Source organism: Sphaerodactylus townsendi, linkage group LG05, assembly GCF_021028975.2.
Source record: "Sphaerodactylus townsendi isolate TG3544 linkage group LG05, MPM_Stown_v2.3, whole genome shotgun sequence".
NCBI classification, from domain to species: domain Eukaryota; kingdom Metazoa; phylum Chordata; class Lepidosauria; order Squamata; family Sphaerodactylidae; genus Sphaerodactylus; species Sphaerodactylus townsendi.
The window spans coordinates 62,980,576-62,995,176 of record NC_059429.1 but is presented as its reverse complement, the minus strand read 5'-3'; the positions used below and the strand labels follow the sequence as shown (position 1 = coordinate 62,995,176).

At 41.7% G+C, this 14,601-nt stretch overlaps 1 protein-coding gene across 8 annotated transcripts in view; it reads right to left on the bottom strand.

Moving 5' to 3' along the window:
* OMA1 (OMA1 zinc metallopeptidase) overlaps positions 1–14,601 on the bottom strand; it is a 44,719-nt gene that overhangs the window by 26,281 nt on the left and 3,837 nt on the right. For 7 of the 8 annotated variants that reach the window (XM_048498523.1, XM_048498524.1, XM_048498521.1 and 4 more), the window contains exons 2-5: positions 12,603–13,120; positions 8,931–9,159; positions 2,641–2,814; positions 2,431–2,538 (exon numbers count right to left, since the gene is read on the bottom strand). In XM_048498523.1, coding sequence (XP_048354480.1) covers positions 2,431–2,538; positions 2,641–2,814; positions 8,931–9,159; positions 12,603–13,090 — 999 coding nt within the window. In that variant the 5' untranslated portion in view covers positions 13,091–13,120. Of the gene's footprint in view, positions 1–2,430; positions 2,539–2,640; positions 2,815–8,930; positions 9,160–12,602; positions 13,121–13,510; position 14,601 lie in introns of those variants that run through there. The other variant, XM_048498527.1, reaches the window with a different exon arrangement.

Genomic DNA, 14,601 nt, shown 5'->3' with positions numbered 1-14,601 from the left:
ATCTATACATAAATAACATAAACACACAAAAAATTCAATCCATACTAGATTTTCAAGGAGAGAAAATGACCTTAAGTGACATGAATGGAGTAATAAACCCATAAGATTCTCCCCAAAAAATTAAAGGAGGTAATTTTGATCTAAGTGAATAGTGGTCTGCATAGTTATTTAAAAAGCTTGCCCCTAAAAAAGAACCAGGTGTTCTAAAAATGATGGGTTGATCCAAAGAATCATGAGAAGAGCTTAGTTTACAGATTAGGTCCTCTTACCCTCCATATTGCAGATCTAAGTGAATAGTGGTCTGCCATGGAATATGTAACAGTCCTAAAAGAATGAAAGTGGATGCAAACAGAAGTTCCTTCAATTGGGCACACTGGGTCCTTTCCATAATTATCACCTCTGGGTGCTTTGCAGTGACATTCTTAGTAGATTTATTTTCTTCTAAGGCCATACAAGTCAGTTGGCTTAGAAGGAAGTAACTCTAAATAGGATAGTAATGCAAATCTTGTGGTTTACTTCTGATATATCTGCCTGATACTAGGTGACACTATAGACACTGTCTGAACCATTCTATTTTACTTCCTTGTTCAAAACCCACAGACTTAAGCCTTATTCAGCTGAAGTCTACATCCCAACTTATAATGATGATTACATCAGTTCAGTAAATGACGTAACCACACAGAGCTAGAAGATAATAGATGCAACATGCCCTTGCCTACAATTAATCTTGAAGTAGGCTGTAGACTGCTAAAAGCAGCAGCAAAAGAGGAGTTCCATATTACTCACTGGCCGATGATGCACAGCAAGATTCCCATGACTTCAAAGAGAATTGGCCAGGGAGTCTTTGTTTCAGGGCATGTTTAGCATTATTAGCCACTGCAAGAGGCGGGGCTACCAGGGGACAGGGGGTGCGCCACACACCAGGCACACAGCTTTGGGTCACATGGGGGTGCAAAATACCCCTTCCCCCTCTCCCTTCCCCCGCCCCCTCCCCGCGTCACCTCCTTGTGGTGCTTCCCCCACCCCCCTTCCCATACTTACCTTAGTTCCTTCCCTTTTCCTAGAACTTTTTCAGGCTGAAAAAAAGGCCTGTTCACAGTACAGGCTAAAAATGACCTGAGGAACTACAGTTCCCAGGAGACCTTGGGGCTCACAAGGTCTCCTGGGAAGTATAGTTCCCATCAGGCCGTTTTAAAGCCTGAATTGTGAACAGGCCTTTTTTTCAGCCTGAAAAAGTTCTAGGAAAAGGAAAGGAACTAAGGTAAGTGTGGGAAGAGGGGATGCTGTGGGGAAGGGCGCTGTGGGGGGGGGGCGCCGTGGGGGGGCCATGGGGGTGGAAAATATAGACTGTGCACTGGGTGCAGTTTGGCCCAGCTACTCCTCTGCCCACTGCCCTGTTTACAGTGAGGCGGGCATTACTCATCTGCTGACTTTTTGCTTGTGTCAGGGGAGGGGATGTTTCGTGGATTCTCTATTATGCATGCATGCTTTAATTTTTAATATAATCTTTAATTTTTATATTTGATCTTATAAACAGAGCGATATATCAATCTATCAATCTACTGATAGATTGACATATCAACATAAAAAGGTGAAAAGGTGAAAAGTCTTGAATATGGCATCTGTACACTTTGCCCGAACACTGATTGCTTTTTATGGTGGGAAGTAAGAAAAGTAATGGTGATATGCAAACTGCAAAACTGCAAAAGGACAATGTGAACTGCCATTTGCTAAACTCCATGGGTTCACGGTTGTCTGTTTCCCAATGTGCTGCAAACCCAAGCATCAAGACTGACGGACTTTTCCCAGTCTGGTCTGAAAACACTGATTGCTTCTATATAAAACTACGAGGTTGGAGGCATCCCAGTTTGTTGATCAAATACAAATTGGGTGTTTGGACTATCAACTACAGTCTTATTATTTTTACTTTTTTAGTATTAGTATCAATTTATCAAACTATCAATATGGTTATTTAATTTTTTAAAATCTAAAGAACTAAAGATATGCAGGAATGAGAAGGTCCAGGCAATAGAAGTGATACTGCAGGACAAGAAGCAAAAAGCAATCAAACAAAAGGAGGAAGGCAAGGGTGAAGCGTGCAAAGAGTGCGAAGTAGTGGAGGAATAAGACTAGGCTGGCTGGCTGCAACAGAGGGAAGGAACCCAGAACAAAGCTGTGCCCACTCTAGCAGCAAAGCAAAATTAAAATAGTGCTGTAAGTGGATTTGTTTGCTGTGGAGAGAGTAGAAAGTGAAAGCGGAGCTAGAGGAAATATGTCCACACAAGAAATCCTGCCATGGCGGACATTCACCTCTACCATGCTGCAAACACCTTGTCTGTAATCGGCCACTGAAACCATTAAAAAGGATCATCATAAAAGAAAGACATATCAGTATTCAAACAAAAAGTTTTTTAAAAGAAAAGCACTTACAGCATGTCCCAGAACAACATGAGCGATTTCGTGTCCCAGAATGAAAGACAGCTGATGAATATCCGACACAGCAGTCAGCAATCCAGTGAAAACAAATATTTGTCCATTCTGCAGCCAGAAAGGGGGAAAAAAGTATAACATAAACAAGCAGTTTCTGTAGCTTCTTTCCAAGCTGCAGTTTCTTATCCTTAGTTGTCATTGTTTACTTACTGGAAGTGCAAAAGCATTGATGCCTGGCTCTTCCACAACATGAATAGTCCATTTGATCTCTGAGAATTGCAGAACATCTTTATTGCTTTCAGCTAAGTGATAAACAACTTTTTTGACAACCTGATAACGAGGGTCTTTTTCAGGTAACATTTTGTTTTTAAATTCTTCCATCCACTGAAATTAAAACAAGAAAAACAGTGTGGTGGCTTACACAATAAAAACTATACTTGATAGATACAAACACATCAGTGGTCATGGAAAAGCATTTGGTATCACACATAAATGAGGATATCCAATTCATGAAAAAAGAAAGATCCATGCTATGCTATATTATGTTGTTTGAAACAAGACACGTTCTATGCAATGTAAGATTTAAGCTCTGCTTGGGTAAAGTGTATAACTTGGGGAAAGGAAATAGATACATGGAATTAATAAAAACAGCACATAATAAAACAGTACTTCTGTACTTTTAAAACTATTGCTTATTATCAGCTAGAAACCAAAATTTCTCAACCACTGTGTGGAGGAAAGAGCCTGCTCTGACCTGCAGGCCCTTTTCTACCCCTACCCTCTCCCAGGGGGTCCCAGCTCCTCCTGGAGGGACTTTTCTCCCTCTATTGGGTAACTGCTGCTACCACCTGACCACTAACTGTCCACTGGGAGAGTCAGGTTCCTTCCAGTTCCCCTTCCGAATTCTGAAGTCTTGCCTTGTTATCTCCCACTTCCCCATTTCTGGACACTACAAAAACAATTTACCTCCTGAAGGAATGGCATCTAGCCAACTGCCAGCCAGCCCCCTCCTGGCATCCTCTTTTTCAGTGACGTAGCTACAAGGGGAAAGGGGGGAGTTGCACCGGGCACGTGCCTGGGGAACGGAAAAATCGTGCCCTGCCCACTTTTCTTTGATGTGCAGGGGGCGGAGGAGGCACCCGGGTGATATTTTGCCTCAGGTTGGCAAATTTTATTTCCTTATGAAACAGAAAAGCTAACTAGTCAGAGACTTTTTATCCAGCAGTTTACTAATGACTATTACTGAGAAACAACTAAGCAAGTGAAGTATTTTCAGAAAGCTCTTGGCATTTGATGGTTCTTCTCGTACGTCCCATCTCTTGCCTCTCTCTCTGCTTAAGCAAATTGCTATGACTTCTTAAGGGCAAGTTGGAAAATCATAGCTATAAACTGTATATAACATTATTTCTCAAACTGGAAACTACTACTACTTTTATTGTTGTTGCAGCTATTTTAATTGTTTTTATTTTTGCATTATTTTTATCAGTTTACCATTTTAAGCTGACCCAATGTTATCTCATGATAGCATACAAAATGTAGGTTTACAGATTTATTTTCTTCATTGAATAAACACTGCTCCACTCTTTATTAAGAGTAACACATTAAGGAGTTCTAGATTGTTTAGGGTGCGTTTTCCAAAGACCATAAATTAATCTATATCCAAAAAGCAGTCACTAACTATGGCAACTGGATAAGGTAGGCTCTTTTAATTCAAAGTTAACGTGACTGCATTGGGAACTCTCATACCTACCATTCTTCAGGTTTCACAAGAGAAAAACCATGACAAGTAAACTGGTTTAATGCAGAGGTGGAGTAAAATATGCTTCTATTCCCATGCAAAGGAGTGTACGACTGAGCTAAAATTATCTCCACTCATTTCCAAAGAAAATTATGTAAGGACAGGATTTACGGTCAGGATGTGACATGCATATAAATACCAGTCACACTAAGTAAAATCACCCATTCTTTTCAGACCATATTAATAAATAAGATGTAGAGTTTCTACAAGGCTTAGACAGAGGAAACTCTTCCTAGAATTGCACACTCAGTTTTTTATGGTGGAGAATGAATAGTAAAATCACAGTTTGATACTGGTATCTATACTATTCTGCCCTACCAGAAAAAGTGAATGAAAGAGGGCAAGAAATAAAACTCTCCAGATATTCCCCCAGGTATTTATATAAAATATCTATATGCTGTTCTTTTGACAAGCACTCAAAGCATAAATAGCTAAAATCATAAATGTTAAAATCAGGAGTGTAGTCTTGATCCACGAGGCCCCAAGGAAGAGACAAGACGTGGAGATTCCATCTGGTGGAGAGCGCCAGCAGCAGGAAGCGCGAGATCCCGTGATCCTGGCAACTCTGCCGTGTGCTAGGCTCTGCCTCCTTTTATTAGGGTTTACAAGAGGGGGGGGGGGCAGTATTGTGGGCGGACCCGGGGAGGCAGGGAGAGCTTGGGAGATCATCATGTGATGCATGATCTCGGCATAGGGCTGCTACGTGCAGGAGGGGAAGCATCCCAGCGTCTGGGTCCCTACAAACTCCTCACCCTGAGGGGCAAAGGAAGCCCCTTTGTGGTCCCCTTTGTGTGGGACAACTGGTGACTCGCGAATCGAGGTGCAAAGTTCCATGACCCGTGACTCATGTGGGGGAGGCCCGAGGGGGGTTGGGGGAGCGTGGTGCTCTCAAAGGCCATAGCCGGCACCGGCATGCCTGGCGCTCCTTTCCTACACAGTTCTGCTGGCTCAGTTCGTAGGCTCACCCCTACATCTCCCTCGCTTTCTGCTATATTTTAGGAAGGGAAGTCCCGAATCAGTTTAGGCGCAATTTAGGGGATGCTTGCTCTCCCCAGGGGACTTACGCTCAAGCTGGCTGGAGGCTGTTTAGTGCAACTATGAGGACCTGGCGTTGGGCAACGTGAGAGGGAAAGTCAAAAGGGTTTCCTCACACATATTATAAGCAAGGCATAGAAATACATTGCATAGAAAGGGCTCCAAACGATAAGCAAGGCAGCATACAAAATCAAATCAATGGCAGAAATGAACAGCAGTACAGTATCTGGCAACCTCACACACTGTCATATGAATCAACAATAACAAGTAATCGGTAGCGGCATGATTCATCTAAAGATTAAGCAGCCGAAGCTCTTGCCGCTTCGGAGGCCAAGAGCATCCACAAAGCAGTCGAGGTGGAGTTGATGGACTTAAGTAAGAGGCGCCCGGCCAAGAGCGGCCCGATAGTCTTGGCGTTACAGGAAACAAGTCCGGGGACTCCCATGAGGGAAGTTGCGAGGGAAATGTACTCTGCCTCGGAGAGGGCTACCACGTCGCTCTGGCAAGAGGGGTCCAGGGGAGGCCCGGCTGATGGCCGAAGGGCTGCCGCCCTGGGACTCCCAGAGGCGGAGCCTGAGGCAAAACGATGAGTAAAGGCATGGCCGAGACAGCAGAGGAGTCCCAGCGAGAAAGATGATCAGGGATGTAAATGGAACAACAACAAGATAACATAGCTTCTAAAATCAAGGCATGCAATAACTGTCCAACGATCAGTTGGGTTACAGTACTCAAGGATTCGCTTTGGAGGTACCGTGCTCCCAAGGGGCATAAATAGAGGCAAGGAGCATAAATGGAAACAATAAACATTGATAAAGCAATACATAAGCTAGATGATGCAAGGCAGGAGGCAAAGCCCGTGGCTGCACATAATTGTCCAATGCATGGCTCTTGCTGTTTGACTACCAAAGCTATGTGGAGCAATGGTGTTTAGAGTCCATGGATTTCTCTACTCCAAGAGCCATTAGGGGAGAGCTACTGATAAGTCTCTTTAGCATTGCAAGTTCAGTGGACTCCCACGAAAGCAAGGCTGGCTTGAGGAGAAGGCATGTTCCGAGTTAACAATCCAAGTGGCTGAAAACAATGCGGAAGAGTTCCAAAAGGTTAACTCCTATCAGGGAATGTTCCTGGCTGCAACTCCAAACTTCAGCCAGAGAGGCTGAGAGAGGGAGGAGAGAATGGCGACTGTAGGCGAGGGAGCAGTGGCACGCAGCATTAACCTCTGAGCCATAGCTGGCCCTAGGCTGCCCGTTCCCGATGGGGGGGCCCCAGTGAGGAGCCTCGCGATCTCCGTGGGAAAGAATAGGTGTGCTGGCTCCAGAGATCCCTCCTGTCTCGGCCCAGGCTGGGGGGGCAATCGATGCCCCTCTCTCAATAGAGGCCGGCTTTCCCTGCGTCCCCTGGGGATTGAGTTGGGCCCCATCGAGCTGGGAAACCTGTGTGGAAGAGAAAAAACAAGCAGCACCTTTTCCCCAGGGGGGGTTTGTGCGCTGGCTGAGTTAGTTTTGCTGAGTTACTTCCTTGCTATAGATGACAATGGGAAAACCCTGAGCCCCTGAGTGGGGCTGAAGGCTCCTGAGTGGGGGGGGGGGGGCTACTCCCCTTTCTTTGTTGTTTGTTTGGCCACAAGATTTCCCTTGTAGGTGCAGTTGGCTCCATTCCTCGGGCGATCACTTGCAACATTCAAGGCGTTAGAAAAATTACAAGGCAGAGACAGGGAATTTTGCCGGGAAGACTTGGGGGTGGGAGGGAGAGAGGGAGGGGGAGGGTCACACCAGGTGGTGCTTGTTTGCAAAACAATCCCAGTGCCACCGTCTAGAGTGTGGGTTTTAGTACAAAGCAAGCTTAAACAATTCCCTGACAATTATAGTCATATTGGTAATATAACAATCCACAGAGGAAAGATTTAGGAAAGAAAAATGTAAAAGAAAACAGTTCCTGGGCTTGGGAGGGTTTGATCACATCGAAGCAACTTGAGAGGGGGTTTGCAAAAACCCTTTATCAAATCCTAGGATCTAGAGGTGGAGTACGTCAGCCCATTCGAGAGAAGGAGGAGGTGTGCAGAAGAGAAGGGAGGGGGGAAGGGTCCGGAAGTTAACTCTACCTTCCCCTCCTGTAAGGAGACTCTAGCTGGTTTGAGGCTCTGCTTCCGATCTTCACAGTGGAGGCTGTGTAAGATAGATGGGGCTGAGAGACCCCCCTGGCACTGTGACTAGCCAGGTGGCACTCAGCAGAAAATGTGGGAGCACGGAAATAATTCTGGCTTCACATATAAACTTGCGCCACGCCAATGTGGCAGTGTAGGCTCAGATAGACAAAGGAAAAGGTTCTCAAGGAAAGGTTTGAGAAAGAATTAGAGGGTTTAAACTAAGATGGAGGCGGCTTGAAGCAGTTTCCACTGGCATCCTAGGGAGTACACGGACTGTGTTCCTTTTAAAGGCCGATGCTGTAATGGGTGAAACCTTTCAAGGCATTGGCACACATAACCCGTTTAGAATATCTTTATTAATTAAAACATAAAAAACAAGGTTCACACATCCTTGTACGCGAAGTCATTCCGCATCCTATTGATAAGTAATTAAAAACTAAAAAAAGAGAAAGTAATAGTTAGAAAGGAAGAGACGAAAAAGAAAATTACAATATTAAGAAAACACAAGTTATATCTAGTTAACATCAATATCTATTTCATTTCATCGTGTTAACCTTCAGAGGGAAAGAAAGAAAAGCAAAGAGGGTATAATAGTGAAAGAAAAAGGGAGAGGGAAAAAATTAGACTTCTCCTTCAGTCTCAATTGGTTATTTTAGTTCTATATATAGTAACTTCTCTAGCTGTTTCTTTGGATTACACATCATCCAGTTTATGTTTGGTTTCCAAAAGGTTAATACATAGTTAACATAAGTTATTTCTATAACTCATAATAAAAATTGATTCTCTAACACCCCTTATTGTTTGTCTATTAAAACAAAAGTCATCATGGTGAGCATTCAATCCTAATACTTAATACATTATCATCTCAACGAATGGTTTTACAGGAGTTATACAGTAATGGAGACTTTTGCAAGTGATCCAAAACCTAGTTATTAATCCCTACTAATATTGCTATATAACAAATCAAATCAATTAATAATCCAATTGGTAAAAGTTAAGCTTTCAGCTTCTTTCTCTTGATATTTAATCCAAAGCCTCCAGTTTTCCACATATCTCTCTGCAGGTAATAGTTCAGTTTGGTGATATCTTTTGTCTAACGTAAACATTTGTTGAACCTTGTTCTTCCATTCTTCTGTTTCCGGAATTGTTATCTTTTTCCATTGTTTTGCCAGCACTAAGCGAGCTGCTATAATCAAATGAGACAATAAATATAGCTGATTTTTCGAGGCTCAACAGAGAGTAGCTTTATGGGACTTGAGAGAATTCATAACTAATGAAACACTCCACAGTAAGTTATCCAACTGGTTTGGCAGCCATTTTACAACTGTACTTGGTTAACAATAATGCAAAAAGAAAAATCCAGCATGACTAAAAGTTCTATACTCATAAGATCTGGGGCATGCCCTCCTTATGGGTTATTTCACTCCACTGCAAGAAAGAATTCACTTTTTAAAAAAGAAAAAAAATAATAGTTAGGCAGGATTTTGTTTTGCCTTGCTTGCTTGCTTTTAAACTACTTACCATGTTATACTCTATCTGAGACAGTTCAGTGAAATGCTCCTTTCCAAATATGAGAAGCCGAGCACGCCCAGTGATTGGTGTCTCTTCCAAATGTGTAAAATAAAACACAATAAATACAGTTCCTAAGCCACATATGCCCAAGACTATCTTCCACTGATTTCTTCTTGCAGCTTCTTTAAATAACTCCTTCTTGTTTGGAGGAAGTGCATGCCACCATTTTCTTATGCTCCTGTAAGGTACAAGTATTACAAAGTTGAACTAAGACAGGGTTGTAGCTTGCTCCTATAGCAAATGAATATATGCCCCATTGCCACACTCCCAGAATGCAACTCTCTCCTTTTGAGTAATGCCATAAAGGCAAAAATGATAACAGCAGTACCCACGCCTGCTTGAATTTGTAGCCAAAGTGCTTGAATCTAGACCAGGGGTAGGGAACCTGCGGCTCTCCAGATGTTCAGGAACTACAATTCCCATCAGCCCCTACCAGCATGGCCAATTGGCCATGCTGACAGAGGCTGATGGGAATTGTAGTTCCTGAACATCTGGAGAGCCGCAGGTTCCCTACCCCTGATCTAGACAAGTGGAACAGAGGTGCAGACAGGCTTCTCCTGAAATTATATTTGAAACACTGAACTAAAGAACAGGAATCTTTTCCAGGGAGACCAAAATTAAAAACTAGAGGACATCAATAAAGTAAGTAAGCTTTGAGTTTGCACTGATGTTCACTCCAAAGTTCACTAACTCCCTAGAATGGTAAAGTGGATATACTGCATGAGTACACATAACCTGCACAAAGTGGAGCCAGGGAAAGATGGGGTAGGAGGAAACTACTGGATTTGTAGAAGAATCTTAGTTTTTGAACACACCCAGATCTGCAAATCCTTCATCTCAGTAAAGCAACCAAATCCAGGTGATATCTATTGGCTCTGTGTGTGTGCAAGCAGGATTCTGATAAATGAGGAATGGCTGTTGAGGGCTGGGCAGAGATATGGGGAATGGAACACAGCTGGTGGCAGAGAAATACGCTGGTAGAAAGCAGGAGAAGCTTTCTACTCCATTAGAAAGAGAGACACAAAAGCTACACCCGGAAAAGGAAAATGTTAAATCATTATTCTAGAAGCCAAGTGGCAATTATGGGGGAAAAAATAACTTTGGGGGGGGAAAATGCAGAGGATCCCTTAGATCTGTGGTGGCGAACCTTTGGCACTCCAGATGTTATGGACTACAATTCCCATCACCATGCTGGCAGGGGCTGATGGGAATTGTAGTCCATAGCATCTGGAATGCCAAAGGTTCGCCACCACTGCCATAGATGGTTTCCACTAACAGAATTTTAAGTGTCCCCACCTCTTGCTTGCAGCTCCCTCCTGCTGCTGTTCCTGGGCTCTCCCCAGAGGCAGCATATCAGGGCATATTGTGGGCAGCAGTAGAAGGGAGGAAATGAAGACAGTTTGCCTCACTGACAGAAATCATAAAATTTTGACAGGATCCAACTCAGTAACTTTTAAACATTTTTTAAAATTATCTTTCAAAAGACCTTCCAAAAGGAAAATGAATGCAAGAAAGTAAAAAGTAAATATATTACAAGGAGAAATACTTAATAGTGTGCAAAGATTTTAAAAATTGTTGTTGAGAAAATGAGGACACCATGCATGTGAAACATTTTTAAAAGTGATGTTTATAGTAAGAGTGTTTTTAGCTTATTAAGAAGAAACAGATTAAGGGACAGGCATTTTTAAAATTACCACACCCACCATAACATGTTTTCCAGGGAGATCTACTTATATATTATTTACATCCAATATATACAGCTACAGATCATGTAGGATAAAATAAAACCACATCAGCATTTGTTACTTGGCTTGCCCAGTGAATGTGAGGGTTATGGCAAGGATCCAACCAACTATGAAACTTGTTCAAGGAGCCTAAGGCACCTTAGACTTCTTTATCTCCAACAGCAATCTTCTAAGCCATAAGGAAAACTTCTTTCAATATTGAGAAGGGTTTAAAAAGCAGCTTGTCATATAACATAGGTAGATTAAGCCAACTGCTCAAGAAAAAAAAAAGCACCGGGCTAAAAGAAGCAACCTTACATGAAACCATATAGCAATTGGGATCTTGGCCTAAACAGATGAAAATATATCCTCATATTTTCGAATCCACACATATGTTTTAAGGCCAGTTTATCTTGCTCTTAAAACCAGTTTATCTCCGTCTTATGTATCTTTTTGGCACAAAATAGAGACCTCAGATCACTAAAATTATAAATTAAAGGCTAGTTATCAAATGTGCCTCAAGATGAGTTCAAAGTTGAAAGGAGTGGTTGTTGATCCACAAATGTTTTGTGCAAGATAAGGCAGTAGACTGACCCCTCCCTACACTACTTATATTCCCCACTTTATATGGGCCTTTACTTAATCCTTTTATGAGGCTGAAGAACACAAACTGCCAGCACACGCCCAAGTTGCACAATATGTTGTACATGCATGGGGTAGGGAGTGATACACATGGATCTGCTGCTCTGATGCACATACACTGTACCCAAACGGGGACTGCAGGATTGAACAACAAGGAGGAGAGATCACAAAATGTTTCCTCGCGCCAGATTCAGTTTTTAATCGTTTTCAAAATTTCTGTACATAAGCTGGACAAAGCTAAGAATGAAACTGAACAAACTAAAGTGCTGTTAAAAACTGAAATATGGTAAGAATTACCTCAAAAATGCATGTTTTCATGCCATACATAACAAAATACTCTAATTTATTTTATAACAAACAGGAAATACTATTGAAATATCCTCACATTTGGATTAAAGATATCTGGCTTTAGTCTTATCAAAGCCACATAAAGAACATCTTTTCTCTAGGCTGCAGTCTAGGTGTGACTTCATGCTAATTACACTTAAGAAACATTTTATTATTTCTGGGGGGGTTTTCTTCCAAGTGAATAATAATGTACTTATGTTCACATTTTATTCCAGCCCCAAAGAAGCTGTTGTAGTAAAATGAGTAGGACTCAAACTTTATAAATGTTAGACACCTGTAATTCCAGTTGAAGGAAATGGCTGGTAGTTTCAATATTTTAAATTTTTTAACTTGACAATCTACAAGTTGAAAACGCAACATTCCTAAAAAGTAGAAGCTGCTTCCACATTTTACAGAAATAAGATACACATTTAAATGATTAGCTGTAGAGGTACAAATTGTTATCCACTTGGGGCAACAAGAATTTAGGCTCAGTCACACAGGTTATTAGCAACATCCACTCCCATTTTACTAGCTGCTGCCAATCCTCTTTCATAGATCAGAAATAGCAGTCTAGGCCTAAATCCCACATGTCTTTGAGAAAAGGGATGAAAACACACTGTAATAGGAAAAGAGAGTGCCACTGCTAGCCCAGCATCTTTTCCTGGTCTTTTAAGGCTGGTTGAGGCAGGTAGGATAGTTCATTAGCATTTGCTTGGCTGCCTCACCTGGCTTTGAACAGGCAAACAAAAGGATCTGGGACAACACTGTTATAAAATTTCTTAATAATGTCAAAAAGTATCGGCAAACTTCACAAATATTTTTATGTAATGTCTGTAAGTTACACCCTCTGCTTATATGGAAACTCCCTTAACAGCACAGTCGTATATATTACATTCCATTTTCCTGATCAATATTTATATTTTACCTTCCAAGGATAATAGCAAGAAGTTTCTGAACTGGCTTCAAGATCATCCACAAGATAGGAACAGGAGCAGCCTTCAGTGATGGTGACCCATGAAAAGACTTTAAGATCTGAACATCACTCACATTTTGTAATTTCCAAGAAGAAAGTGTGCCAGATAATGCATCCTTTTTCAGCCATTTCTCAGAGAAGATAGAAGGTCTTATAGAGGAACTGTATGTAGCACTGCCTATTTCAGTTTTCTTCACATTAAAAAAATGTCCTTGGTTTTTACTAATGAAGTGCCTGTGGCTTTTAGAACTTCGAGTCATAAGGTAGCATTTTTGGCTTTTATTCCATGGTTGACACTTATTCACTTGAAGCTGCCATCCATTAAAGATTTTGCTGGAAAACTTGGAAGAATTACTGCACATTCCCCAGTTAGACAAAGATGTTAATCGAATTAAAGCACAGTTCATGGCTGCTAATCTTGAACCACAGAGGGTGGTCATCTCTTTCTCTCATGTGTTCAACTTTGGTACCTAAATAAAGGTCACAATAAAGACATGATTGTCACAGCAATATAATGCTACACTATTTTACAGTATACTCTTTTGTATATTTTTAGGCGCAAATAGAGACCTCAAATCAGTAAAGCTTCAATAAAAGCATAGGATGTCAAACAAGCATTTAGGTAGATTTACGAAGATGCCAGAAATGGTTGCTTTAAACAGCATGAAGGGGTAATTTTACATCCATGAGCTGTTTCACACGTAGCCTGAGTGTGGGGATGAAGCTCAAACTTTTCCAACTTTGTTGAGCATGCAGATAAACTCTATTTGTACCATAAGTGTGCCCTTTTTAAGGTGAATGGATTATAATGGATACTCCTGCAATGGATTCTCAAGGCAAAATCTCTTCCCTCCACTTACCAGTATAAGCCTGATGCTTATATTGACCAATATTGGTATCATCCAGTCTAGTGATAGCAAAGAGCTTCATTGGAATGCTTCCACTGACAGCACTCCACCAATCTGAGTGAAAGGTGGTTGGGCTTCAGTTTTTAACAGCAGATAAGAAGAGGCCATGGAGGTTTTTGTTGGTGAGACTTTGGCTGGTAAGGGCTGAGATTGGGAAAAGGTTGAGCAAGGATCAGAAGGGTCAGGCTGGTTTTTTATCCCTGATACAACCATGTTTACTCTGCCTTAGGTTCTTAATAGGCTATAACATATCCAACTATTTGTGTATGTTAATAAAGAATATACAGGGTTTTTTTTGTTATTTTTGCCTGTTAACCTGAATTTTGTGTGATGAGTGCAGTCATTTAACTCCTCACACCACCCCCAAACTTGGCTGTGATTGTGTGAAACCAGAATCAGTTTCATTTATTTGTGGGAAACAAGGAAATAACTCCCAATAGTTTATCCAAGAGTTTGCAAGACCCCTTCTGGTTAAAACAAGGGCTCTGCTGGTTGCAGCAGTAGGCACTTAAGGTGCCAGGGGTTGGCTAGTTAAAACCAGCAATCTTTGAAGCAAATCAAGTTGGTTCAGAGAAAACGCTGCCGCCTTTTGCTACAAACTGGTTGTTACTCCAGTTTACCACAACTCCACTTCACATTAAAGGTTGCACTGCATTGGAACAGAGTCTGTATAACCTGTACACCTTTCTGAACTGGCCCACCCCTCTAAAGTTAAGACAAATAACAGAGTCCTGATGAGAACTTTTGGTCATTTTTCTGCAAGCGGTGGTTTTCTTTTTCTTTCAGTCATGACTAAGAATGGATACAGAGTAGCAAAAGGTCAGTGACATTACACAGCATGTGAAGACAAATGTAACTAAGGAGAAAGTAATCAGAATTGGGGCTGCTGGAATGCAGGACTAGAAATTAAGGTAGAAACAGAAACAGGCAGTTATAACTGATATGCAAATTGGCAAAGATAAGAGGAAAGAATAGCCCAGGGGATAAAGACTGAGCAAGAAGACCTGGGGGAGACAACTGAAACATGACCTAATTCAATGCTG